Source organism: Lissotriton vulgaris, chromosome 7 (assembly GCF_964263255.1).
Source record: "Lissotriton vulgaris chromosome 7, aLisVul1.2, whole genome shotgun sequence".
NCBI lineage: Eukaryota > Metazoa > Chordata > Amphibia > Caudata > Salamandridae > Lissotriton > Lissotriton vulgaris.
In genome coordinates, this window is record NC_141695.1 from 1,754,962,442 (window position 1) to 1,754,989,289 (window position 26,848).

Here is a 26,848-nt window from a genome sequence, read left to right on the forward strand (position 1 = left end):
ACAAATGGATTATATTCAACTCGAAAGGGTTAATAACCTTAAATATGTGCTGGCGGTGGTATGTGCTTTTAGTAAATAGGTTGAAGCTTATCCTACCAAAGATAACACCGCTATGGCCACTGCAAAAGCCCTAATTAAAGAGTTCCTGCCCCGGTTCGGTTTGCCTCGAGTCATTTGGACAGACAATGGGGTACACTTTAATGCAGACCTTGTCAAATATATTAGTAATGGTTTACAGATAAAACAGAAATTTCATGCAGCATGACATCCGCAGTCTGCAGGACTGGTTGAGAAATATAATGGTACTATAATGGAAATATAATGGTACACTGAAGTTAAAGATGGCAAAGATTCAGGAAAGCACAGGCTTGAGCTGGCCTGATGCTTTGCCCATAGCGTTAATGTAATTAAGAGTAACCCCCCATTCACGAGCCAGGCTGTCACCTTATGAGGTCGTTTTTGGTCGACCAGTTAATGTGTGGGGTGTCCCGAGACCTAGGTCCTTCCGTGAAATTGATTACCCTAAGATTTGCGTTCCATTCATCAACAGGTGTCAGCTGTACTGCAGCCGCTGCCGGAGGGTCCCGGACATCGTTTGGAGCCAGGACAGTGGGTCCTAGTCCGAAAGTATCAGCGGAAATTGAGTTTGGAACTAAGGTGGAGCCGTCCTTACCAGATTCTTTTGGCAACACGGACAGCAGTAAAAGTGGAGGGGAAGAAACACTGGATTCACGTCTCCCACGTGAAAAAATTATCCCTTCCGCGCCCTTTTGACCAGCAGAACCGAGAAGGAGTTCTAACGCAAGAAAGAGAGCGGAGGTTGAGTTTTGTGCCTTTCTCGGATGCCCTTTATATCGGGCAAAAGGAAGGATTGTTGATACACAAGGAGACGAATCAGCCCCAGTCCCTGAATCTTTTGATAAGGCTGATTCCTCGGAGGCTTCTGAGAACCTTGTTGCACCGAATGTCCCTGCTGCTGTGTTGTTTCATGACCAGGAACAACCTGGCCATCTTCAATACAATTTACGGCCCCGAAAACAACGCGGTTCCCCAGTTTCGGATTCTAGGAGATAGGGAAAGACTTGAGCTGTAGGTTTGGAGTTAGCTCTTTACTGGGGTACTGAGCAAGACACTGGACTGAACCCGTTGAGAGCTTGGAACTATCACATTACTCTGTTCAGAAAGAAAGACTGTGTTACATTAAGGGCCTAAATTGCAACGGTGGAATCAAAGTGTGAAGTTGTTCCTTTTTGATGAACAATAGGAGCCTGCCTGTGAGGATCTAGATGGACACAGGGAGAAGAAACCCTCTTCAGTTGGCTTGCACCTTTTTCCCGAGTTTAGTTTGGACTTATAGTTATGCATAAGGTGTTAGGTACTACAACAGCTCCGCCTAAACATTTCTTCTATACTTTGCCTCCCCATAAGGAAAGACATCGAGAAACGTATGTTAAAAATGTGTTCATTGAAATGCTACATCAAGCACATAGCACCACAAATAGGACAAACTGTTGGGTATGTGGCCTTTTGCCATCTGTAATATATCGTCATGATTTATTCATTTCTCTGCCATTATCACACTTAGCGAGTTGTGAGGCCTGGTTTCAATTGCTATCACTTATGTATTTACATTATGTAGCCGACCCCAAAAGATATACCGAAAAGGATTATGAAGCTGTTTTAAGGTATATAGAACAACATCAGGGACTCAACGCTTTGGGAAACCAAGGAGAAGGGTCTTTAGACCCAGATGCCTGTATGAATATGTATACCACTTATGAGAATGCTAACTGGTTGAAGGAAGAAATGTTAGATTTTGAACACTTTAACTCCACACAATATTTTCAGTATTTCCAAGATCGTAATGTCACAGATGATAAGGCCATGCCAGTTCCCATTTTAAATAGTACAGCTTCATTCTGCATTCAAGGTAAAGGTCATGTTAAGGTAGGAGATAGCAGATGTAACTACACCTACGCTTTGCATACCAATAGCACCCCACCCTTGATAACTCCGCCTAATGTGTATTTTGTATGCGGTGAAAACGCTTACACCGGGCTTCCCGAGGATGGCAGGGCAGTGTTACCTGTCTTTCCTTTATCGTCCAGTATATATAGCCCCTTCTAACTATCATAAGAATCACCAGCTGACCAAAAGAAATTCAGATTTCATACTTGCTAGTAGAAGTATCGATACTGATAGTACATATCAGACTGACACCGCCTTACAGCAGTTTGTGGACCTAACAAAAGGTATTTTTCCTATATGGGGTCCTATCTTTACCAGCAGAGATGTTAGACGTCTGTCCAGAGTAGTGGAAAATGTAGTTCAAACCACTGCTGGTATTTTGACAAACCTAACGGTAGAGCTTCAAGCCACGAAGCTCGTTTCGCTTCAAAATCGGATGGTGCTTGACGTCATCCTAGCTGGTCGAGGAGGAGCATGCCGCGTGATCGGCAGCTCCTGCTGTGTGTATATACCTGATTCTGCTCCAACTATACATTTGGCCATTCAGAAATTACATTGCTTGGCTGCGGAAGTTCATGCTGACACTGGTACTTGGTCCTTAACAGGGTGGTTCTGGAACCTCTTGTCCACCTGGGGTTGGAAGATCTTTATGATCCTTGCTGGAGTAATTGGGGTGGTATTTACTTGTTGCTTATGCCTGCATTGTGGGCCAGCATGTTGCTCTTATTGCGCTGCCAAGCTTACTTCCTCGTTGCCAGTTTCGCGCCAGGCGAAAATAGAGAAACAGTTAGTGCAAAAGGAAGTTACAGATTTAATGCAAATAGATGAAGGTGTGTTTTCGGATTAAAATCTGCCATTTTGTATATATACTAGCAGCCCGCCCCAGCGTTGCCTGGGGCAGAAAGGGGCTGGGGCAGTACACCCGCTCCCGCCCGACCCCCTCCTGTCCCGACCCCCTCCCGTCCCGACTCCCTCCCGCCCGACTCCTCCCGCCTGTCCCTCTGTGCACACCCGCTCCCCTCCCGCCCGACTCCCTCCCGCCCTGACTCCTTCCCGCCCTGATTTCAAGCTTTACTTTACCTGAGCTGCCGCTCCGCTCCTCTTCGCCATGACGCGCCCGCGCTCCTCACCTCACCGCAGCTCCATGTCAGCCGCTCCTCCTCATCGTCATCACACACGTCACGGTCATCACGCACGTCGCGTTGCGGCCAGCGCTAGGTACCTGCCGGCGCTACTTTCAGGGGACTACTTAATTTTTTTAATTTACTTGTTTTTTTTAATTTATATAGCCTATGTCCATCTACACACCCTGACATTTTCATAGATGTATCTGGTGTGTAGATTGGCGCTGTGGTTCTTGAGTTTACCTGGCCAAAAGGTGCAAGTTCTCTCTTTATAATAGTAGTATAGATAGATTATTTTCTTTTCTTTTAATTAGTGCATGAGAGTGCATGTATTTTTCACTGTCTCCCCGCTCTCCATGTTGCTCTTTTTCACACATGTTCTTTCCCTCTTGCTGCTCTTGCTACTCCTTCCTGCACCCACCGTAATGCTTCCCCCTGACGCTTTGTTACTTCACTCCCACCACCTCCCCAATTTGCTCATACAACCCGGTCTGCAATAATTATTTGAAGCGTTTTCGCGCTACATTTTGAAACAGTGCTTTTGTGCTACTTTTCTTCCCTCCATCTCGGATTCATTAATAGTAAGAACACCTGTGTCCTTTTGAAGGTTGCGTAGGTGTATTAAAACATGTGCACATCTACAAAATAAATTGCCAGTCTCATCATCACGTCCTTTTTTTTTTAGCAATCCTACACAGCAGCGGTGCATGCTGTATACAGCATGGCATTAGCAAAGACAATGGTCTTATAGGTTCTCAAAGATGAGCCCTATTGGGTATCCCAGTTCTTATTTAGATCTGGATTGACAGTGCAGCGGTATGAAATGTGCATTATAACCAGGTGTTTAAAACATACATAGAGTGGGTTGTCTCATCGCAAAGTAGTATCCAACACTCGCTTCGTGCTCCCTACTACTTGGTGTATCATTCTGCCTTCCATTAAGTGCTTCCATTGAAATTCACATAGGACTAATTTAAAGCGATTACGCTGTTTGCCACATTCAAATACTAATCTCCTAAATGCATTCAATACAGAAAACATTCTGTATCTGCTACTTTTTATTCAGCATTTACAAAACCAACAGGGCCGATTTTAATGTGATAAGCAGCATTTGGGCATGGAGTGCATGTAAAAAGCATTGAAAAACTATGTTTACATGCGTTCGCACATTAAGCCAAACCAATTGGCTTTGCTGCCACTTGTTCATGCATGTTGTTAGTCACTGTTCAGTAACATGCTGAACTTTAAATACAAAAAAATAGATGGAGCAGATTCATTCTCTGCTTTCCATGTCATGATTGGTCTTGTTGCGTGCGATGCTTCCCCCATCATGCTTATTGATTTAGATGGAATGACAATGCTAGAAGCTTGTGTCAGTTTTTTAGAAATAAAGTCACTACGACTCTTCCTTTTGCTGCAAAAATGTACAGTACATTGCCACATGAAAAACATCAACACATGCCTGGCCGTAAATGTGGAAGTTAATTCTGTATTGAATAAATGGATATAGTAATAACAAGGAAATGTTGCCAAGCTTGAATGTCACGACTTTGTATCGTTTAAAGTTCTAACTAAGGTTAAATGTATTTTCCCTGTTATTCCAAGCACATCTGTGTAGTATTTCACTCGAATTGGATTAAAGGGGGTGTTGTTGTGATCTAGAAACACTCATTTCAACAAATATAGACATTCAAACTGTTATCTCAAATGATTGCAGTGAAAAAAAAACAGGTCTCCCGTCCCGACCCCCTCCCGTCCCGACTCCCTCCCGCCCCGACTCCTCCCGCCGGTCCCTCTGTGCACACCCGCTTCCCTCCCGCCCTGACTCCCTCCCGCCCTGATTTCAAGCTTTACTTTACCTGAGCTGCCGCTCTGCTCCTCTTGACCATGACGCGCCCGCGCTCCTCACCTCACCGCAGCTCCATGTCAGCTGCTCCTCCTCTTCGTCATCACGCACGTCGCGTCGCGGCCAGCGCTAGGTACCGGCCGGCGCTACTTTCAGGGGACTACTTTGTTTTAGAACTTAATTTTTTTAATTTACTTTTTTTATTTTATTTATATAGCCTATGTCCATCTACACACCCTGACATTTTCATAGATGTATCGGGTGTGTAGATTGGCGCTGTGGTTCTTGAGTTTACCTGGCCAAAAGGTGCAAGTTCTCTCTTTATAATAGTAGTATAGATTGGCTACATCACGCCAAAAGGGCGGTCTGAAGGAATATAAATCGATATTGTATAATTTTTGGCCTAATGTATCCAATATATTAGCATGCCACCTTAGGAAAACCCCTCGTAAATACACTCGAACCATGCATACATTAAGAATCAGGCCTCAACTGAACAAACGCCATTTTGGTCTCATTTCCCTGTATCTCTTCCTCTGTAGGAGAACACGTGACCGGCTACTGTGTAGAGAGTCGGAGAGGTCGGCCTGGGCTATGAACAAACCATTGATTCTAACTTAGGAAACTCAAGGTCGCATCTGTCTTTCTTGTAGGATGAGCACATTCTTGCAGAAGCTGTGCCTGTACTCCCGTGCCCTAGAATGAAAGGAAGGCACCTTTACTGACCTACCCCCCCGGAATAGCTTGAGCTGAGTTTTGAATCAATCAATTGTCCCTTATATGGGTTTTCCTGTTGGCTTCATGAGAAGTGGTACTTTTCCATGTACGGGGTTTTCATGAGGTATGCTGAAAGTATATACGCACTGTTTTGAATGTAATCCAGCAGTCTCCTCTGCGCACCTTTGAGGGTGAAGACGAGAGAGAGGCCTCCCTATATAGGGTACTTTGCAAAATAAACAATTGAACCTTCTCCATTGCCGACTGACTTATTCTTGGTAAATAAGGTATATGGGTTATTGGTAAGTATAGCTCTACAATATATAATTTTAGTACTTCACATCCCCTGGCTACAATATCTAAAAACCTGTTTTAACGAATTGGGGTGACCTAATCTTTTTTAAGTCCTGAAACGGTTACCTTTGGGGATGTGGTTTATGTAAAAAAAACATTTTCTCTATGGCAAAAATTAAACAGAGATTGTTATTGTTATTGTTATTGTTATTGTTATTTTTGATTTGTAGCGCGCTCAATCACCTACAGGCCTCTAAGCGCTCGGGAATCGATGGTAAACAACAACTTTGACAGTACAGAGGGCATCCACTAGCCTACGTGGCTCACAGGGCTCTCCTGAACAACAGCGTTTTCAGCCCCTTTCTGAAACGTAGGAGGTTTCCTTCCTTTCGTAGTGGCTCAGGTAGTGTGTTCCATAAATGCGGAACCAGCACCGAAAAGGCTCTACCGCCCTTGGTGGCAAGTTTGTACCGAGGGCAGACTAATAGCTGAGAGTCTGAGGACCTAAGAGCTCTCTTTGGGCTATACATTGCCAGGCGATCTTTGATGTAAGCAGGTGCCATGCCATAGATGGCTTTATGGGCGATGCACAGATTTTTAAATTCCACTCGCTCCTTAATAGGGAGCCAGTGGAGGCTTTGTAGCAGGGGGGATGCTTTAGTGTGTCTTGGCTGTCTGAAGATAAGACGAGCGGCATCATTCATCACCACCTGTAGCCTATTTATCAAGGTTTTTGGTAGGCCAAGGTAGAGGGCATTTCCATAATCTATGCGTGAAATCACAGTAGCTGCGACGATGGAACGTAGCATAGATTGGGAAATGATAGGCACTAATTTCCGTAGCTGTCGGATGATATTAGTACAGCTGCCCACCACTGAAGAGATTTGGCTGACCATAGAGAGGTCACAATCCAGTTTGATCCCCAGGCTCTTCACGTTCAAACTGGGTTTTGGGGCTGGACCTAGCTCTGCGGGCCAGTAGAGGTCACACCATGGTGAGGTGGTAGATGAAATAACCAAGACCTCAGTCTTGTCTGGATTGATTTTTAGGAGGTTTCCTGTCATCCACTGGACCGTGTGTCTCAAAATATTCTGAGTGTGGAGTTGGGCGGTGTTTGTATTGTCAACACTCAGCAGCAGCTGCGTGTCGTCTGCGTAGTTATATACTGTGCAGCCCATACTCGCCAGGGAGGCAATCAGAGGCTGCAGATATAGGTTAAACAGCAGTGGGGATAGGGCCGAGCCCTGAGGTACCCCACATTCTATTTCTCCCACTGCGGAGATTTCTTCTCCGAGTTGTATTCTTTGTGTCCTTCCTGACAGAAAGGACTGCAACCACTCGAAAGCCCGGCCTTTGATGCCAAAGTCACTCAGCCTTTCCAGTAGCAGTAGATGGGGCAGACCTGGCAAAACCCAGTGTACGTAAATTTATGCTGCTTAAAACCGTTCCATTGTTGGAACCATATCTTACGTGGCCCTCTCTCCCCATGAGCGGTTTCTATTAACTATATTCAGGTTTGATTACTATCATCTCCTACTTGCTGTTCCGAAAGGAAGCCATAGAGGTCAGGTGCTGTCTCCCTGTGGCTGTGATGACTCATCTCCACAGGATTTGATGCACTTTATGTTCTTTTGTCACCACTATGATGTACCCAGGAGGTTCTTTTTAAAGCCCCTTTAAAAAAAGATGAATTTTACCCATGTTCGCCCAGCACTCTGCTTCCTGCAAAGGCTAAAACCAGAAAGCACTTTATTTGTGATTGGTTTCTTAAAATCAGCACTGAGACTAGGAAACGCTTCCTGAATTATTGGTTCTCCATATTAGTTGTGATCATTGTTTTAACAAAAAATGTTATCACAGCGTTTGTATATACTGTGTGGGTGCCAGTTTTAATACTTGTATGTACCAATACCTGAATGAATTATTTATAATTGTCTACGGTTAATGTACATGTTTTACAAATTGCCACCCCATTTTATTGTTGTAATGTTACTTTTATGGTTTTTTACTCTTAAAACCGAATAAAGTATTTTGAATTTGAATTTGAATAGGTTGAGGTATGTTTTGGTAGTGATGTATGTTTTTTCACGTTGGGTTGAGGCATATCCAACTAGGCGGTGTGACGGTCTCACAGTAGCAAAGTTATTGCTTAGAGAGGTCCTCCCACCGTTCGGATTCCCAACCTAATTGGAACTAGACAGTGGAACTCACTTCCAGAGTGAGATCATGAAGCTGTTATGTGCGGCTTTGCAAGTTGATCAAAGACTACATTGTCGCTACAGGCTGGAGGCCTCTGGCCTGGTGGAACAGATAAATGGGGCCATTAAAATGAAAGTGGCAAAGGTTTGTGCGTCAACGTCTTTGAAGTAGCTGGATGTGCTGCCCTTGGTGCTGATGAGCCAGCATAGCACCCCTGATAGGAGAACAGGACTTCCACCCCATGAGATATTAATGGGGAGGGAGATATGTTTGCCTGTAGTGCCAGCTACAGCATTGATAAACATCACTGATGATATAGTGCTCGATTATTGCAAGGGTCTGGCTGATGTGATTAATTCTGCACCCACCTCAAAGTGTCTCCTGCACGACCTAAGCCCTGGGGACTGGGTGATGGTCTGCAAGCAAGTGAGGAAGAACTGCCTTGATGCAGGGTGGTGAGTCCCATACCAAGTGATTCTGTTTACAAGCACAGCCATGAAGTGCGGAGGCATACCGAATTGGATCCACGCCTCCCACAGAACCCTTGGAAGAAACAGCTCCTTTTGATCAAAGAATTCCAGCTGAAATCGGAAGGTCAGGAGAGGGAACAAGCCAAGCTATGAGGGTTCCTGCCGAGACTGACTGAGCATCAGATCAAGCTAAAAGGGATCAAGTTGCACAAATGCCAGATACGGACTCTGAGGGAGACGGGGATCATTGAAGTTGAAGTAGAGTCAGATTCCGCTGTGCAGACAGGTGTGGGGAAGGCACAGAAGGAGAAGAGGTGAGCAGAGACTGAAAGTGAAACATGGCCAGTGAGAAAAGATAGACTGGATTTGTGTCAAAGAAGGATCTTGCTCCCATTTCTGAAAAGTCTGAATGGGAGCAAAGTGACGCAGAACCAAGTCAAGAAAGCTTAAGGAGATCAAAGAGGGAGAGAGTGCCGTGCTGGAAGTGTGCTGCGCCAGAGTGGACATACCTGGTCACAGATGCAGGGGCCAGGGAGGTCCATGAGACTGGGGTCTGGAAAAGTGAGATGAGGGAGACCACACTGATCATTGACATCGAACTGTTAGTCCCTGGAGTTGAGGCCCTCGGGCTCTTGACTCTGACAGTACCAGATCCCCAAGACTGAGCGGATTGCGACTTCTGATCTTGAATCAACTGTCATTTCCAATGTTTGGTCGCCAGCCCTCAGCTCAGGAATTGGCAGCTTTTCGTATGGAGATCTTGCAATTTTTTGTTGATGTTCTTGGCACAGATTAAATCTATGATAAAAATTGAACTGGACAAGGGAGAAAAGAAAATATATAATCATTGTTCTACAAGAAGATAACCAAGGTCCGAGTGGAAGAAGAATAAATTTAGGGATTTTCCAGTAGAAGAAGAAAAATAGCTAGGGATGACTATTGATGAACTGTAATTCACTACTGTTGAACTGAATACAGAAGAATTCCAAAATCCCCAAAAGGATGCAGTAAGAATTTTATACACAGAACCATTAGGAGAGTAGGAGAGAAGAAAAGACGTTCATTGCACTACTGCACCTGGTTGGAGAACTGATTCAATATGGAGTCTGGAAATTCGAACCTTTGGCAGAAATATAAGATAGGTACACTTATAGTGGGAGTGATTATAGTAATTACAGTAGTGGATATCACTTCCATATTTGAATCCAATGTTGCAGTGGAGGAAGGGGAAGGGGGGACACCTACACCGACTATGCAAGAGATAAGGGAGGGTGCATTAGGATCAGATAGAGATAAGATAATAGAAACTGGTCGCTTATTACATGTAGTCCTATCCAAAGTAACCGTGGGCGGCCAGCTACGCTCCGTCTGCGGAGTGTGCGTAGTTCCGCCTACTCCGCATTTTGCGGAGCTGGCGGAGCCAGGCGGCACTACGCACGCTCCGCAGACGGAGCGTAGCTGGCCGCCACCCGCCTCCCTCCCGCCCTCCCTAAATACTTTAAAATAAAAGAACGCAATAATTTTAAAAGCACTTACCTTGCCGCCGCTGGCCGCCGCGTTCCCCGGGGCTCGTTCTCTTCCGCCTTCCGTATTTTGCAGTAATGCGCATGCGCGGACGGCCGCGCATGCGCATTTTCACGAGAAAATGCGCATGCGCGGCCGCCCGCGCATGCGCATTACTGCAAAATACGGAAGACGGAAGAGAACGAGCCCCGGGGAACGCGGCGGCCAGCGGCGGCAAGGTAAGTGCTTTTAAAATTATTGCGTTCTTTTATTTTAAAGTATTTAGGGAGGGCGGGAGGGAGGCGGGTTGCGGGGCTGCCGGCCAGTGGTTTTGCGGAGTGGGGCTACGCGGAGTGCGGAGGTGGGCGTAGTTTCTCGCCCACTTCGCGTAGCTCCGCGAAGCCCCACTCCGCGAACTCCGCCCAGGCCTAATCCAAAGGTGACCTTACGTTAAATGTGTACGCAAGATTATTGTATGAGTATGTGTACACCATGGATGCAAAAGATTGCTATGTATGTATGCAGTTGCCAGCGTTAGTGGAGGAGGGCATTAGATATCACCACCTCCCCCTGACATTTGCTGAGTATGTTTTATGGTAAAGCACATTTTGAGTACTATTTTTCCAATTACGATGTAGTGCTCTCTGAGGTCCCCGTACTTAAATATCTGAACAAATATGATTATTATAAACAGGAAGAGAGAGTGCCAAAATATGTTGTGCCCACAGCAACTTTGGATACAGCATATGCCCATTGACACAATTTGACATAGAAAATACATTTGTGGATCAGATAGAGGATAGACAGAGACAAACATTATTATGCCTGATCCTAAGCTTAAGGTAATTCCATAGACCCAAGAGGGTTTAGATCATAAGGCAAAGGAAGCTCTGGTCCAATAGCACTAGACGTGCAGCAAAAAGGGAAACTTTGCATTGGACAACCACACACATATTATGATAAAGTGTTTCTGGGAGAGAGTGAATGTGAGCAAATTTTCTTGATTGAAGAATTAATAAAGAAGGTGCTATTGGATAAGTTGACCATAGTGCCCAATGTATAATTTGTATGTGGGAGAAACGCATATGTCCAGTTGCCACAAAATTAGTAAGGAACTAAGCATGGGCGGAAAATCCGTTTCGCTCGCGGATTTTGCGGATTTTCGTTAAATTCGCAATCCGCGAGATTCGCGAATTTCCCACAAAATCCGCAAATCCGCGAGCAGCGGATTTTATGGCTTGCTCGCACTGTTCGCATGAGTTCGCGGCTTCCCAGTTCAACCTCGCGCCCCGCGAATAAGCGCTAAATTGCAGAAATACGATCTTAGCAAAACTGAAACTACTTACCAGGTTCAAAAGTTCAAGCTCATCATTAGTAGCCATTTCCTGTAGTGCTTCCTGAGGGGCCCCTCCAGAGTTCAGTTGCCTACTTGCAACTATTATGTGACCCTGCTCTGACCCTCAGAATAGTTACACAAAGGTCCTGAATTACAGCTAAGGCAGACAAGCAGGAGCCAGGCTGGAAGTTCAAATCCAGTGACACATTAATCAGCCCCTAATTCATTATTGTCAGTTGGGGCAGGGCAGGTGTTGTAACTAATTTTGCAACAATGAAAGCACTTAGCAAGTGCAAAAGATCACTAATCAGGAAGCACTAAGGAAGCAGGTGCCAGCTAAAAAAATATTCTGTGACACATTAATCAGCCCCAAATTAATTCAGGTCACTTGAGGCAGGGAAGGTGTGCTTTGCTTTGCCGAAAATAATGTACACTGGACAACCAGAGGGTGCGGTGATGAAACAGAGGGTGGCATGGGTGGGCCAGAGGGTGGCATGAGTAGTCAGAGAGTGGCAGTGGTGACAGAGAGTGGCAGTGATGAAGAAGAGTGTCCCAAACAGGCTGGACATGTAGAAACAACAAGTTCGCAAAACTTGCGACCCGACAGGTAAGTTCGCGTTTGCGAAATTGTACAAAACCCTCGCGAACTGGCAGAAACCCGCGCGAACACAAAAAAAAAAATCTGCAAATTCGCGAGAATTCGCGGATTTTGCGGATTGCGAGTTCGCAAATCCGTTAAATTCGCGAACGCGAGATTCGCAAAATTCGCCCATGCTTATAAGGAACGTGTTTTTTCGCTGTGGTATGTCCTAGGATATTTCACGTGGAAGATTTGTGGCCCTTGGAAGGGAAATGACCGCGTAGAGAGAAATGTGGCACGAGTGCGGGAGAAATTGTATGTGATATGTTTGGGGCAATGATACCAAGTTTTGGGGGTGGTTCTGAATAAAATAAAGATTAGACGGTTGTCAACATTGGTGGATAAGCTGTCAGTGAATACGGCTCAAGCTTTGCTACTTGTTGATGGAGAGATGGTCTCTATAAGGGGCATGGTGCTTCAAAACCGTCTTGCATTAGACATATTGTTGACAAAAGAGCCCGGAGTCTGTAGATTAATGAGGGTCCAACAATGTTGTACTTATATTCCTGACAATAGTAAGGATTTAAAGAAATATATAAGTAACATCACTGAGATACATCAGGACATACATGACCTGGCTAATGAAGGGATCTGGGATAACGTTGGCCAAGGATTTAGCAAGGTTAAAAGTTGGTTTGGAAGTCTGGGGCAGGGAATTTTTGGCTACATCCTGAAACCATAATAGTCGTGGTGTGTATCATTGTATTGTTGGGTGCCTTCAGAGCTTAAAGTGGCACAAGGCAAGATTGGCTGGGAGTTCCCTTAGGAGAAGGGAAAGGCAGATGGAAAGTCTGCAGGATAGTCATTATCAGAACCTCAAGAATCTGCAGAGGTTTAGGCAGGGAAGGCAGGCTACAACTTCTATTTAGGTTGGTCTTTTCTGCAAGGAGAACATAGCGTGGGAAAGGTGCTGTGTTTGATGACACTAGTCATCCGAAAGGGGAACGATAGAGAGCTTGATCCTCTCAAAATTGTAAGGGTGCATTATATTCATGAACAAACTGCACCCGCATATTTTCTGTAATTAGTGTTATTAGAATGAAGTTTATATCTTCATATTAAACAGTAGAAAGAAATTGTAATGTTATTTACAAGAATGATCAGGATTTTGCACGTATTTAGAGAAATCATGTAATCATGCATGTGCATTAAGAATATTAGGCAATTTAATTGTATTCACTGTTTATAAACGACTCGTATAGAGGCTTGTGTAATGGCTGCACAATAAAGAATGTTCTTAGGTTAGATAATTGTAAGCCTAACTTTTGTTTTTCCTAAGTTTTGTAACTCCTCTTTTGCTTTCAAGTTATGAGTTAATCAGAATTTAGGCGTGTGTAGAGAGTTTCCTTTCGCCTCTACTGCAGGTCCTGGAATGGGACCTCATTATTTCAGATTTAAGAAAATTCATGGGAGCAGAGGAATGTCTTTGAAAAACTTAAACAGAGAAAAGGGAGGACACCTTTCGTGCCTTGTGAAACCTGGGAACCAAGGTCGTCTGGGAAGAAATCAAATTAATTGGAGTCTGTGGAACTTTACTCAAAGAGGGTGTTCACGGAATAGCTTACCATGTGACTTGCTAGGGGTGTAACTTTGTCTTTTTGTATTAAGCACAAGGACAGATTTGCAGGACTTCTGCTTTGGACTGAGGAAAGGGAGCATCTAAGAACGAGCTTCATGGCTTTACGCTACTTGACCCATTTAAAGTGAGTGTACTTCTTAGGCAGTCATCACATGCTGACACCTTTGAGGGGGATTCGACTGGGAAGCTAGGTAGGGATGTCACTCTAGAGGTAGAGTAGGGAGAGACTATTCATTTAATTCCTGAATTACAAATGTAAAGGGATTTGGACACAGAGTATATACTTAGTTGTGCTCTGATTTTGGAGTTCATTGCTTAATGTGCTGAATGAACTATATTCGTAGGCTTGGCTCTGTATTAGTATTCATGTATCTTTATTCTCCCATATTGAGGTGTGTCTATATTCTGTTATTTTTGGTTTAGTAATAAATTAACAAAACCTGAATCCCGAGTCAGTGGTCCTTTATTCAGATGGGAAGGGAAAATGTATAACTGGTAATTTTATCTGACTTCCTTCCATACTTCTTTAGCAGGCAACAAAGACCATTGGCCAGGGGTTCCTAAGTAAATCTAGGAAGTGAAATCTTGCCCCATCAGAAGCAACGCTCACGCTGTGCCACACGCGTTTTCAAATCCAGGAGTCACCTAGCAGCTCCATGTGACTGTACGACATGCCTACTGCTGCCACCCCAGGAACCTGCTCCCACCTGGAGGTTCAACGCTGCCTGGCTGCATTTTCCTGAGGGTGGTATAGTACACAGCCCAGCAGCATACATCTGACCTGGTAAGCCAGTACCCAGCATTACCTCCATTCCTTCACTGGAACCCTTTGTTGTCACTAGCCCCCCACCAACTTAACCCACCCTCTGGAAGCTTAAATGGAGCACCTGGAAACCTATTTTGTGGGCAAGCACATCGACGTTGGCAGGAAACAGCTAATGCTTCTTCAGCTGGGCGGAGCTCATGTGCACAATATCTCCAAGTCTATCCTTGAACTAGGCCCGTCACCCACTTACACAACTCTCAAGAATGCCGTCCTCACCCACTTTTAACCTTTGCAAACCCTCACTATGAACGCCTCCTCCTCCGTAAAGTTGGACAGAAACCAGACGAGTCTGTGGTCGTGTTCCATCCCAACTTTAAAGAACTGGCAAGCACCTGCACTCTTCCATATGAGGCGGATGAGGTGAGGGCACAGTTCATCCAGGGGTGCACGTCAGTGAAACTCGAGAATGCATCCTGCAAGTTGATGACAGATATTCTGTCCCTAGGGCAGTCCAAAGAACTTTCCAAGGCAAGGGCAGCACATGTGCACATGGCCCTAAAGTCACCATTCAAGGAGGAGCCTGCCAATAACACCAGCATAGAGGGAGGCCAGAGGTGGCCAGCCACCCATGCCGGTAGTGTAGAGGTCCACATCCCAATCGAGGAGAATGCACAGCATGGAGTAAGAAGTGCGCTGCATGTGTAAAACTGAACCACTTATCCAAAGTGTGCCTACCCCGGCCCATCCAAAATAGGGCATCGCCTCTGTCGATGCACACCCTGACACACCCATGCATAGTGACAGAGACAATGATGAGCAAGAAGTCGTCCACTTCATGCAGTCTGTCGATATGACATGCAAAACACCCAGAGCCATGCCCACCTGCCTCCTCAAGGTTCAGAGCCAGCCAATTACCTCCCTGATAGACATGGGCACAGACCTATACTACAACAAGCCTGAGCCACCCACCCTTCACTCCACCAAGGTCACCAAGCAACTAATCATGCATGCAGCTTGCTTGAGTTTTTCACATTGAAGTCACCCAGCAGGGCACTTCCGCCAAAGCCAAAATATATGCTTCCCAGGATGGTGCCAGTTTCCTTCTAAGCTGCCAAACTTCACAAGAACTCAGATTTGTGTTTCACCTTTAGTATACATGCCAGCAACATTGGCAAGCTCATGCATGAGTTTGCCCACTTGTTCAATGGCATAGTCTGTCTCAAGGACAAATCCATCCAACTGCACATCGACAAGTCAATTGAACCAGTGGAACTCTGCCACCAGCCGATTGTATTTCACCTTCACCCCGAGGTGGAACAAGACCTGAAATGCTTCGAAGAAGCCTGTAGGTGTGGGGAGAGGAGAAAGAGTCCACTTTCTGCAACACCAAAGACTTGCTGTGAACTGACATGACTCCAGCATATTTTGACCCTAGAAAAGAATCAAAGTAAGCTGAAGATGCTAGCCCACCGGGCTAAGAGCTGAAATTTCCCTATGTCAAGACCGTGTTGAGTGGGCCCTCATCACCTATGTAAGCCAAACGCTCACATCAACCAAGCAAAGATACTTGCAGAAAGAGAGAGACACCATTGCAATCCCCTTAGGTGTCGCCACTTCTACGCGTACCTACATGGCCACCCTTTCACCATCCATGTGGATCACAAACCGTTCATACTATTGTTCAAAGTTTTAGCATCCAAGCCACCACAGAGAATCGATACATGGATCCTACAATTACAGACGTTCAGCTTCATGGTAGAATACTGACCAGGCACCAGTATTCCAGCAGACTTCTTAACACGCCATGCTTGACCAGTCACCCCCTCAGAGGCCCATGAACCCTAGACACTGAGGAGTATGTCTGCCTTCTCTTGAAGAGATTGAAGCCACTTCCATATCCCTCTCAGATGTCGTGGAAGCATTGAGCAAGATGACTGCCTGCAATAGGAACTGGGACACCCTCCGCTGTCATTCTAAGCACTGGACAAGAGAAGCGAAAAGGACGCCCCAGTGTCTACACCATGTTTGATAATAACACTCGGTGAGGGCACACGCTTGTCTTCTGCAAGGGACTCAGATTGTCCTCTCCAGCAGCCTGAGACACCAAGCCTTTCTTTTTGTTCACTGAGCCCACCAAGGGGTGGTGTAATCTAAAACAGGCATAGGAGCAAAGTATGGTTCCCTGACCTGGACCAACAAGTTCAGGAAGTCCTCAAAGAATGCACTGTGTGCCAGACAACAAGCCAACCTGAACCTCCAGTAGCAGTTATTACAGAAGGACCCACCGCCCGTGGCAAAGAGTCAGCGTGGATTTTGGCAGCCTCTCTGACAGGTCGTACATGCTTATCCTCATAGATGATTTCTGCTGGTAGCTGAAAGTAGAACTACTGCCATGCTGTGAAATGCTGCTCTCATCTTATGTGCTACCTGCCCTACATTGCAAGGAACCTTTTGTGCAACACACTGATGTCGATATACCTTTGTCTGTAATATGCTTTTACTGTTGTTACGTTGATTTTGATTATATCGTCTCTCTCTAGCCTAAACAAGCGGGCAACGATGTACAGTGCTCTGATACCCTGGCGGGCCATGTTCGTGCTTTATAAAACATTTCAACTAAATAAATAATTGTCATCTGCATCAGTGGTCAACTCAAAGGTAGGGAAAATCACAGCCACCCATGGACTGATCGAAGAAATCCGCACAGATAACGTGCAACCCTTCAACAGCTGGGAGTGGGCCTATTATCTCCAGGTGCACAACATCAAACATTGAGGCATCATGCCAAGATGGCTCCAGGCCAACGGAGAAGTATAGAGATTTGCGAGAACTTTGACAAAAGTAATCCGCATAGCAGTAGCGTCAGCCAAAAATGTGGAGACCGTCATTTACATGTTCCTACGAGAATACCAGCTAACACTTAATTCCACTACCGCCAGTGCCCCAGGCCACTTGAGCCTCAGCCGGGCAATATGAGACACCACTCCCCACCACCCCAGGTGGACGGGTCTCCCTGACTCCTGAACCACTCAGATGCCTGACGAATGAACAACAATGACTACGCCTCACGCAGATTCCGAGCTAGACACTACACCATCTGCCATTGGCATCAGGTGTTCATAAAGGGCGGGAACCCAGGAGGAAAGTTCCACCTACCATTCAAAGTGATTGTCACAGCTGTCAAAGGCACTATGGTGACTGCCAGGAGGGGAGAAGAGACTGTCACCCAGAAATTCTTCAATTTCAAAATGGCACCATCAGGGCCTGATAGCATCCTGATAGACCAGGATTCAGGGAAGGACACCCTTCAAGGCAACCCGGAGAGACCCAGCCAAACAGCCCAAGGGAGCAAGAGGAGGCGTCCCTCCTTGCCAAACTGATGTTTAATCCACAGAGCTATGAAGAGGGCTCTTGTGCCAAAGGAGGTCTATAGCTGAAGAAACCACCCATGCTCCCACTTAAAGCGGAGGCACAAAACAGTATCACCCAGGCACGGTTCTAGGTGGGCCGGGTGGGCCAGGCCCACCCACACATGAGCCTGGCCCACCCAAACACGAACCTTGGCACTCGCAGTGACGGCGAAGAGGCCAATACAAAATGGCATCTTTAATTTAGACTGTTACTCGAAACATTTTTTTTTTTTCCTATTCTGGGAGTTGCATGATTGTGGCTGGGATCTTTCTCACAGCCATCCCCAATCACCCAACTCCTTTTAGAAAGGTTCGCTGTGTCATGCATGAACAATAGGGGCGTGGCGAAGGGGCACATTCTTTATTTGACACAGAGTAACCTTTGCCTACCACATCCTGCTGCGTGGATATTTCCTTTTCTGTTCAGCACTGGAGAAAGAAGTTTGTTTATTCCTATTTACTTTTCCTGACCCCTGCAGCTACATATCAGATCAGGCTGTGACAAAAAGTTTGACTAAGGGAGTAGGAAAGATGATGTGTTACTAATTTTTTTTTATCTACACAGGCCCAGCAAGGCAAATACTTTGTGCATGCTTCATTTCAATGGTTTTCCTCATTATCATGGCCATGGATGCAAAAACAACAATAAAAATGCCAACAAACCTGTTGATTAATCTTCCTACTGGAGAGCAATCCTTTGCCTGTTGGGAGTTTTTAAATGCAGATGACCTGTGCTTTATGTGGATAGCTCAGTGGGTTACTGCCTTTGTCACAAAGATTCTTGTTTTACTTGCAGTTCAGAAGTTACAATCCTAACATGGGACAGTGACCTATGAACTGTCATCAAATAGCTGCCTACAAACATGAATGGTATAGTTAGAACTAAACTTTTTTTGTGTTACTATATAGTTAGAACTTCCCCAGTCTTTCATTATTTTAATGTTGCTAAAAAGAGTTTGGCCCGATATACAATTCTATTAGTAAAGCCAACCCCCAACCACTGGGGTATGCTTTAAATCCTGAGTTTCTGCTTCCCCAGCCCAAACCCTCTTAAAATATACTGCCCACCAGTGTGGATGACGTGATTTCTACACCTTGTAATCCTCATTGGTTTATATGGCATTCCCTATAGACTGATTTACATACTGGTATGATTCATTTTCTCTGTATAATGTGTGCGTGGTGTAAAGTTCTGTGACACCCTACACTGGTAGCGCTATGCAACAAATGAAATGCATATGAGAAAGTGGCTAGTGAAAGATAAGGGGCACTAGAGGAGGGTGGTAGTAATGGTATCTGCGGAAAAAGAGGTCATTGGTGGGACGCCAAAAAAGACTTTCGCCCTAGCCGGCCCTGTCATGGCCTCTCTGTTTTTATTTAATTAACACCTGGGCTGCGGTGCAAATTCCACCAGGGTGCTCAACATTCCGATCACGGGCGTGGCTCGGACGGCCCTCTGCCGTTATGCGCACACGCCCACCGTGACTCATGACGGCCGGGGGCCATCATGAGCACGGAAGGGGTTAATAGTTAGGGCATTAGGGCAACTGTGGAACATATTAAAGTGTGTGCAAATTATATTTACTGCTATATTCAATGTTTTAAGTTTGAAGGTGATTTTACTAATGTTTCTTACGGGAATAATGAAAGTAGAGCTGGATGGTGGCTGATATGGGGCTGTGGCCCAAGGTCAGCTGTGAGATACGGTGCACAGGAGAAGGATGGGAGAAAAGTGGATAATCAGGCCTGGAAGTACTTGTTCTGAAGCCTGGCCTGTTGGAATTTGCGGGTTTGCACTTAAGTCCAGACATTGCTCTTACTTGCAAATAACTTTCCACGTGCTCTGTATACACACAGAATCGACCCGTTGTATCATGGTGACTGTTTGCAAGTAGATATGATGTCATCTAGGGCTTATAGGCTACCACAAGAAGCAACAAATTGTGTCCACCCAAATGCATCCTTGGCCCACCCAAAAAAAAAATCCTAGAGCCGGACTTGGTATTACCTGAGATCGGACCCGAAACCCTCTCAGAGATACACAGACGTTGTAGTGGACCATCTTTGGCCACGCTGGCGTTATTTATTAACTCTCGTTAATGAGCGTTTAGTTTAGTTGTGTTCCTCTTATCTTTGGTCAAGGGAGGGATTTAGTGTTGGGAGTCCATCAGGCAATATCACCTGAATCCGAATGAGGGGATGTTTGATCGTATCCCCCTGTGAACGTTCATGACAGGGCTGGACCTGGCGTCAGGTCTGTAATAAATAACAGCCCTTTCAGGCAGGAAGTTAGTTTCTCTACTTCATTCATTTATTACTGCGCCTGCTAGCGCCACACGACAGGCATCAGTATATTTCTCTGATCTCTATGTTTAAATCGTGTCAGAATTGTTTGCCTCAATGTTGGCAACAGAGCACATCAAGGGGTCGTTCACTCTTTCCTGTCTGACCCTATGTGGTTCACACCACAATGCCCCATTCTCACTATATCCCCACAAGGGATCATGTGTCCAAACAATAAGCTCCGGAGGTAAACTAAAGTAAATGGGGCTATATCAGCGCCAAGACACCGTCCCGGGGGACAGTGCGCGATACAAATGTGCATAACATAACGTAACGTAACATAATACAAACTACGTAGCATAATATAACATAACTGAACACAGCATAACATAACATGACATAACAAGACATCACATAACAACACATATATTAAGGCTCTTGCTCTCCCTAGACCCAGGCCATACCTGCACCAGAAAGGAAGGGACAACATGGTATATCTTTGTCCATCCTCACACAAGTGGGGCAGCTCACAGCATGAAAAGTGGAGCAAACCAGAACAGGAGGGAACATTTTGATTCATCCTCAGTAGAAGGACAAACACGCCATTGGTTAGAGTTTGTAGACAGGAGATTTGAGGCAGTTTATACCAGAGCAGCAGTGCTACTTCTCTGTAGATGTCGTTTGAAACAAAGCAAGAACAGATTCCCTTTGGCAGGAAAAGTCTCAGAATTTTAGTTTGTTTTATTCAGGGTTCGTCACCAATCACAGACTGGGTTTGCCCTTAAAATTGTCCCACCTGAAGTATCATCAGGAGAAAATTGGCTGCTGGATTTTAAATTGAGACTTCCATGCTTCCTGCTTTTATTGATGTCTGCCTTCCTGCATCCTAAGCCTGGTCAGTCCTGGAGAGACATCCCTCTGGAGTACAAAAGGGGTTGGTGATGGACGGAGCATCTGAATCAATCAAACCCTCACACCCAGTCAAAAGATCTGGGTTTAATCCATCACCGTTCTTTAGCCCACTCTGCCACCCCAGTTCAGACATGGCTATATGCAAATCAGTCTGACCCTGTGCCTCATGGGAACAGTCCAGCCCGAACTGCCAAGCCATGTCTTCCCTGGACCGGAACCAAGCTTCCGAGGACCGGTTTCTGGCATTCCAGCCGTCTTCAGCCCGGCTTGCTTGAATCCAGTGGCAAAGTGAGCAAGGAACTCACGTCTGAGCATACCCTGCCAACTTATGGCGGCCAAAGCGGTACAAAAGGGGGTGGTGATGGACGGAGCATCTGAACCAATCAAACACTCACACCCAGTCAAAAGATCTGGGTTTGATCCATCACCGTTCTTTAGCCCACTCTGCCACCCCAGTTCAGACATGGCTATATGCAAATCAGTCTGACCCTGTGCCTCATGGGAACAGTCCAGCCCGAACTGCCAAGCCATGTCTTCCCTGGACCGAAAAACAAGCTTCCGAGGACCGGTTTCTGGCATTCCAGCCGTCTTCAGCCCGGCTTGCTTGAATCCAGTGGCAAAGTGAGCAAGGGACTCACGTCTGAGCATACCCTGCCAACTTATGGCGAACAAAGCAGTACAAAAGGGGGTGGTGATGAACATCCCTCTGGAGCCAAACACCTCTCTTCATCTTTTGACACAAGATTTCTACTGATCCTCAATAGCAGAGGGGACCAGGTACGGACAGGTGACTTGACCTCTTGTTTATCTGTTGTCCCTCCTGCCTGTGTGAACCATCTCCGCTGTGTCTCGAGAGCGCAGAATGTCCTATGAACCCAGGTACCAAGAGCTGCTTCAGAGAAATTAATACTGCTGTGATCCCAGGTTGACATGTGGGGAGGGTCCTACAAAATGAGGACGGCGCAGAATTTGTTTGTAAAGTAGGGTTTTCGTAGTTTTTAATCCATAGATAATCAAAACAGTTACTACATTGCCTCTTGGCTCATATATTGCTCCTTTCTTTAAATATTAACTTTTTAAGTAATTCAAGATACGTTGCAGAACAGGGCGAATGATGCATGCAATAGATACATAATAGTTAATGCTTTGAGTCAAACATTCATCCATCGCTCCATGCACTCTCCAGGCGGTACTCACAGGAGATGGAAAGCAGCAACGGCTGGCTGCTCTGGGTATTGGCAGGATTGGACGCTGAGCAGACGAAGGGTCTGATGTCTCCTCTGGTCACCGGGCTGATTACAACAGATGAGTTGTCTGGTGACAGACGGTACCGTGAGTCCTGAGGGAGGGCGCTCCCATTGAACGTCCAGGAGAAGATGGGATCCGATCCCAGAGCCGAGCAGGTCAGATTCACTGAGCCTTCATTTTCCCAAAGGTGACCTGAAGTCCCATTACTAGAGATGGTCACATTGGAGATGGGATCTGCCAATCAAAAGACAGGAAAATAAACAGATGAGTGGTTTGTACTCATTAAACAACTCATATACATTAGCCTTCAGAGGACAGGTCAAAGGTACACAATGAGTTCATGGCCACAATCTACAGACAGGAGGTGCTGATGTATGTGAGCTAATGTAAGATGTCATGATACATGTATGTATATGGTGCTTGTGTGGCCATTAACAACACAGGTGCTGACATATGTGAGTTAATGTAAGATGTCATGGTACATGTATGTCTATGGTGCATGTATGTCTATGGTGCATGTATGTCTAAGCTGCATGTCCTGCTAATAACATCTCCTCACACGGCCACATCAGTCTGACTCTGTGAAAGTGAAAACACTACCGGACTTTGACTAACTGACATCATTGTGAAGTGCCTCAGAGCTCTTCTCGAGCCGCTATTAATGCAGTACCCACCTGTCAGGACATGCCTTTTCATGCTAACAGAGTCTAGGCGCTACACTCTCTATTGTCCATGATGGCACCTCTCTGTGAAAAGACACATGTCCACCAGTGCCATGGTCTCCTCCTTGGACAGGTGTACAGAGACCTGTTTTGTGAGTGTCCACGTGCTATGAGGCAGGTCAAAGGGCAGAATATGGACCAGGTGTGATGACGTTGTAAGGTTGAAACCCTTCATAAACGTCTGAAAATGTGTTCTCAGAATGGATCGCGAATGTGTCTGTTTTCTTCAAGCATCCGTTCATCCTGTTCCACGTAGCGCCAAGGTGTTCCCTCAGAGTGTTCAACAACAAGGAGGAGCTTTACAGAGACAACACCATAAAGGTAGGACAGTCTGGGGTCAGAAATGAACAAGGTGATGAGGGAAAGAAAGGCAAGCACGGCTGAGAAGAAGGGGCCGGTGAAGGGTGAGCAGCAATGAGGTGTGCCAAGGTTAAGATCAATCGAAATAGTGCGGGGCGTGGTCTCGCCACGCAGGAAGATGGGCACCTGCTAGGAGAGCTCCGCCGAGGGACGGACCCCTGACGAGCTTCTCCGACTTACCAGCTCGAGTGGGACGTCTATTTGGCGATGGCAGGGCTCCAGAAACCGTGAGGGTTGCGGCGGTATTCTCCTTTCCTGGACAGCGGCTCTTACTCCCATGGCAGCGGAGTGACGGTGAGGCGGCCGACTTCCACAGCGTACACCTCGGTATTCGCGCGCTTCTGTGGCCGCGCCTCTCTTCAGCCGAGGCGGCGCCTGCGCTACTACCACCTTAAAACCAGGGTCGCGCCTCCTCAGAAGGTGGGGGTGCGCTTTATAAACGCTGCAAGCTGCCTCTCGATATCTCTCAATGCCAATATGAACAGTAAGCAGCGCCCTCCTCAGGCTGCTCTCATGTTAGTTTTCCTCACAAGCTGCAATTAATGCTTTTTGAATAAGAAAGGCACCACAACCGGAATGATGGGAAACCTAACAGACTGGCACATTTGTTCTTCCACGGAAACATGTCTACTTAATTAAATGTGCACATGTGCCCAGCGGCTCTATCAGTACTGGCAGAACTAATATTACCTGAATTATCACTTCTGATATTTGTTATTGCATGTGGAAGCAAACAGTGTCTATCATTTGAAAGGGCAGAAATAATGGTACTGGCAGATTCACGTGCAGGAGTACTGGTTCATTTCTCCCTCTCACTTTCACCAACTGGATTTGGCACTTTTGCTTAGCTACTTTATGTGCCATAAGTGATATTTGTGTGAGATCGACTTGCCCTCCTCAGTTTTACTATTTCTGTTCTCTGTCTTATTCTCCCAATATGGTACCTTACCAGTTACACTACTACAAGGAGAGGCAGACGGAAAAGACTGACGGCTAAATTCTCATTTACAGTCACTATTTTCTATTGTGAGCTCATGTGCTTTGTTTTTCTTTACGGCCATTTACTGTATTTACATGCTTTGCTTATGAGGTAGTTTACGTACGCAAGATTGGTTACTCCAAAATTTCATTGGTTTCGTGACATATTATTCGCTTTTCTATGGCAATATTGTAATAATTTTCCGATTTCAGGTGTTACTTGTCTGCTCTTCATATTGGTTATTTTCTTACTGCGTACACCCTATTACCTCATTGTTATTTGCTATATTCCTGGCTTCACTATTGCCTCATATTCCAATATTTCCTCTATTCGCTACTGCAGACCACCATTGAACAGGTGCACGGACTGTCTAACAATAGAAATGGTGGTCGTGGGCCTAAACAGCCACTTTTCAATGAAGTGGTAAAACAATCCTCTCCTGTGGCAGTTAAAGGTCATGGCTCTACGTCACCTCCTTCATCGCAAGTTGCATTGCTTCAGAGCGACAAATCCTTATCTGACACTATGCAACGCATTTTGCAAGAACTTTCTGGGGTCAACCAGCGGTTAGAGGGTCTGGATATTGCTATGTCAAGTCAAGTCAAGTCATAAAATTTATATAGCGCACTACATACCCAGAGGGTCTCAAGGCGCTTAGGAGGGGAGGAGGATTACTTGTCAAATATCCACGTTTTAAGTTGCTTTCTGAATGCTAGGTGGTTCTGGGTAAGGCGAAGGTGAGTGGGAAGTGAGTTCCATGTTTTAGCCGCCAGGTATGAGAAGGATCTACCTCCCATGGTGGTCTTGTTGATGCGAGGTACATTGGCGAGGGCTTGGCTGGAGGATCGTAGTTGGCGGGGGGGGGTGTAGAAGGACAGTCGTGAGTTGAGGCATTCGGGTCCGATTTCGTAGAGTGCCTTGTGTGCGTGGGTTAGAAGTCGGAAAGTGATCCTCTTATTGACGGGTAGCCAGTGGAGGTTTTTCAGGTGACCAGAGATGTGTTCGTTACGCGGGATGTCTAATATGATCCTGGCTGAGGCGTTTTGGATTCGTTGGAGTTTTTTCTGGAGTTTACTTCATTGACTGCAGAAACTAAGTCTATCAGGGCAGAACTTACTACTTTTCACTCCAGGATTGATGTCATTGACTCTAAAATAATGGACATTGAGGGTCGTCTGGATTCTGTTCAGGATTCAGATCAAGACTTAGTTTTCCTACACAGTAAGATCATCGATTTGGAAGATCGCAGTCGTAGGGACAATATCCGTTTTTTTGGTTTTCCAAAAAATATTGAGAAGCAAGACATGAAGTCCTTTCTTTGTGATGCCCTTCCCACTTTGACTGGAATTTCTTTTACTCCTCCTCTTGAGCTCTAATGTGCTCACAGATTGGGCCCACCACGTCCTGGCTCTTCTGCAAGACCTAGACCAATCATTGCTTGTTTCCTTCGACATGAGCAAACCAGACAGGTTCTATCATTGGCTCGTACTCATGGTTCCTTTCTGTTTCAGGGTCATACCATCCATATGGCTGCAGATTTCTCTAAAGAAACGAATGAACAACGGAAGGTATTTCTCCCCATGGGACCCCAATTACGTCAAATGGACATCAAATATGTATTATTTGAGCCTGTACGTTTTCGTATTACTAGGAATGGAGAGTCCAAAGACTTTTATGATCCTGCACTTCTACAGCAGTTTCTGAATGCTATATCAGGTCTGACGATATGGAAACGCAGTCCTCTTCCTATGCTCAATCTTCTCAGTCCAAGTCCTCACCTACGAATCTTTCAACATCTCAATTATATTCCGCTCCTGAATCTAGACAACGTGGCAGAGATCTCACTCGTCTGTCTCGCTCTCAGGATGGCAAGGATTCGGCTCTACGTTCTGTCTCTTCTCACACTAATACGCAGCAAAGGGACAAGTCCAGATCGCCTCTTAAGACACCTTCTGATGCTGACTGAATTTTTTCGATGCGTTAATGTTTAATTACATTTTCTTATTCTATAAGTGTATACCAGTGTTTATTGCTCATAATGCTTTCACTGCTCATTTAGCTCACCGAGAGTTTAATGCATGGTACAATAAGATTCATTCTCCTTAGTGTTCCAAATAGTATTCTGTGCTTTATAGTTCTTCTATATTTACTACTACTATGTGATTTACAGTTTGCAGTTATTTAATTATTTTCAGGTTTTGCTTATTATATACTATAAGACTGTTCCCTATCCCACAAGAGATCTTTCTCTCCTCCTGTTCATTCCCCTAGCCATGGTGTTGTTATTGTTGCTACGCTTATCACCAATTGTTTCATGTATTAATTACTCCAGTTTTATATGATGTCTTTTTGTTTTACTGTTTTCTTGGTTTAAATTGTGTTTGATCATTTTTCTTCTGTTTCTTCTCTGTTGTATGACTTTAGGGTTTTCCCTACTCTTCCCATACCTCCTATCTCTTTCCCTCCTTTTCTATGACAATGTTGGCATGTTC

General features: G+C 45.5%; 1 protein-coding gene across 16 annotated transcripts in view; it reads right to left on the reverse strand.

Moving 5' to 3' along the window:
- LOC147706588 (cell adhesion molecule CEACAM5-like) overlaps positions 1-26,848 on the reverse strand; it is a 274,782-nt gene that overhangs the window by 123,004 nt on the left and 124,930 nt on the right. For all 16 annotated transcript variants that reach the window (XR_015297670.1, XR_015297672.1, XR_015297673.1 and 13 more), the window contains exon 5: positions 22,245-22,529. Coding sequence is in view for 7 of the 16 variants with exons in the window: in XM_086933068.1 (XP_086789194.1) it covers positions 22,245-22,529 (285 nt within the window). In the remaining 9 variants the exon portion in view is untranslated. The remainder of the gene's footprint in view (positions 1-22,244; positions 22,530-26,848) is intronic.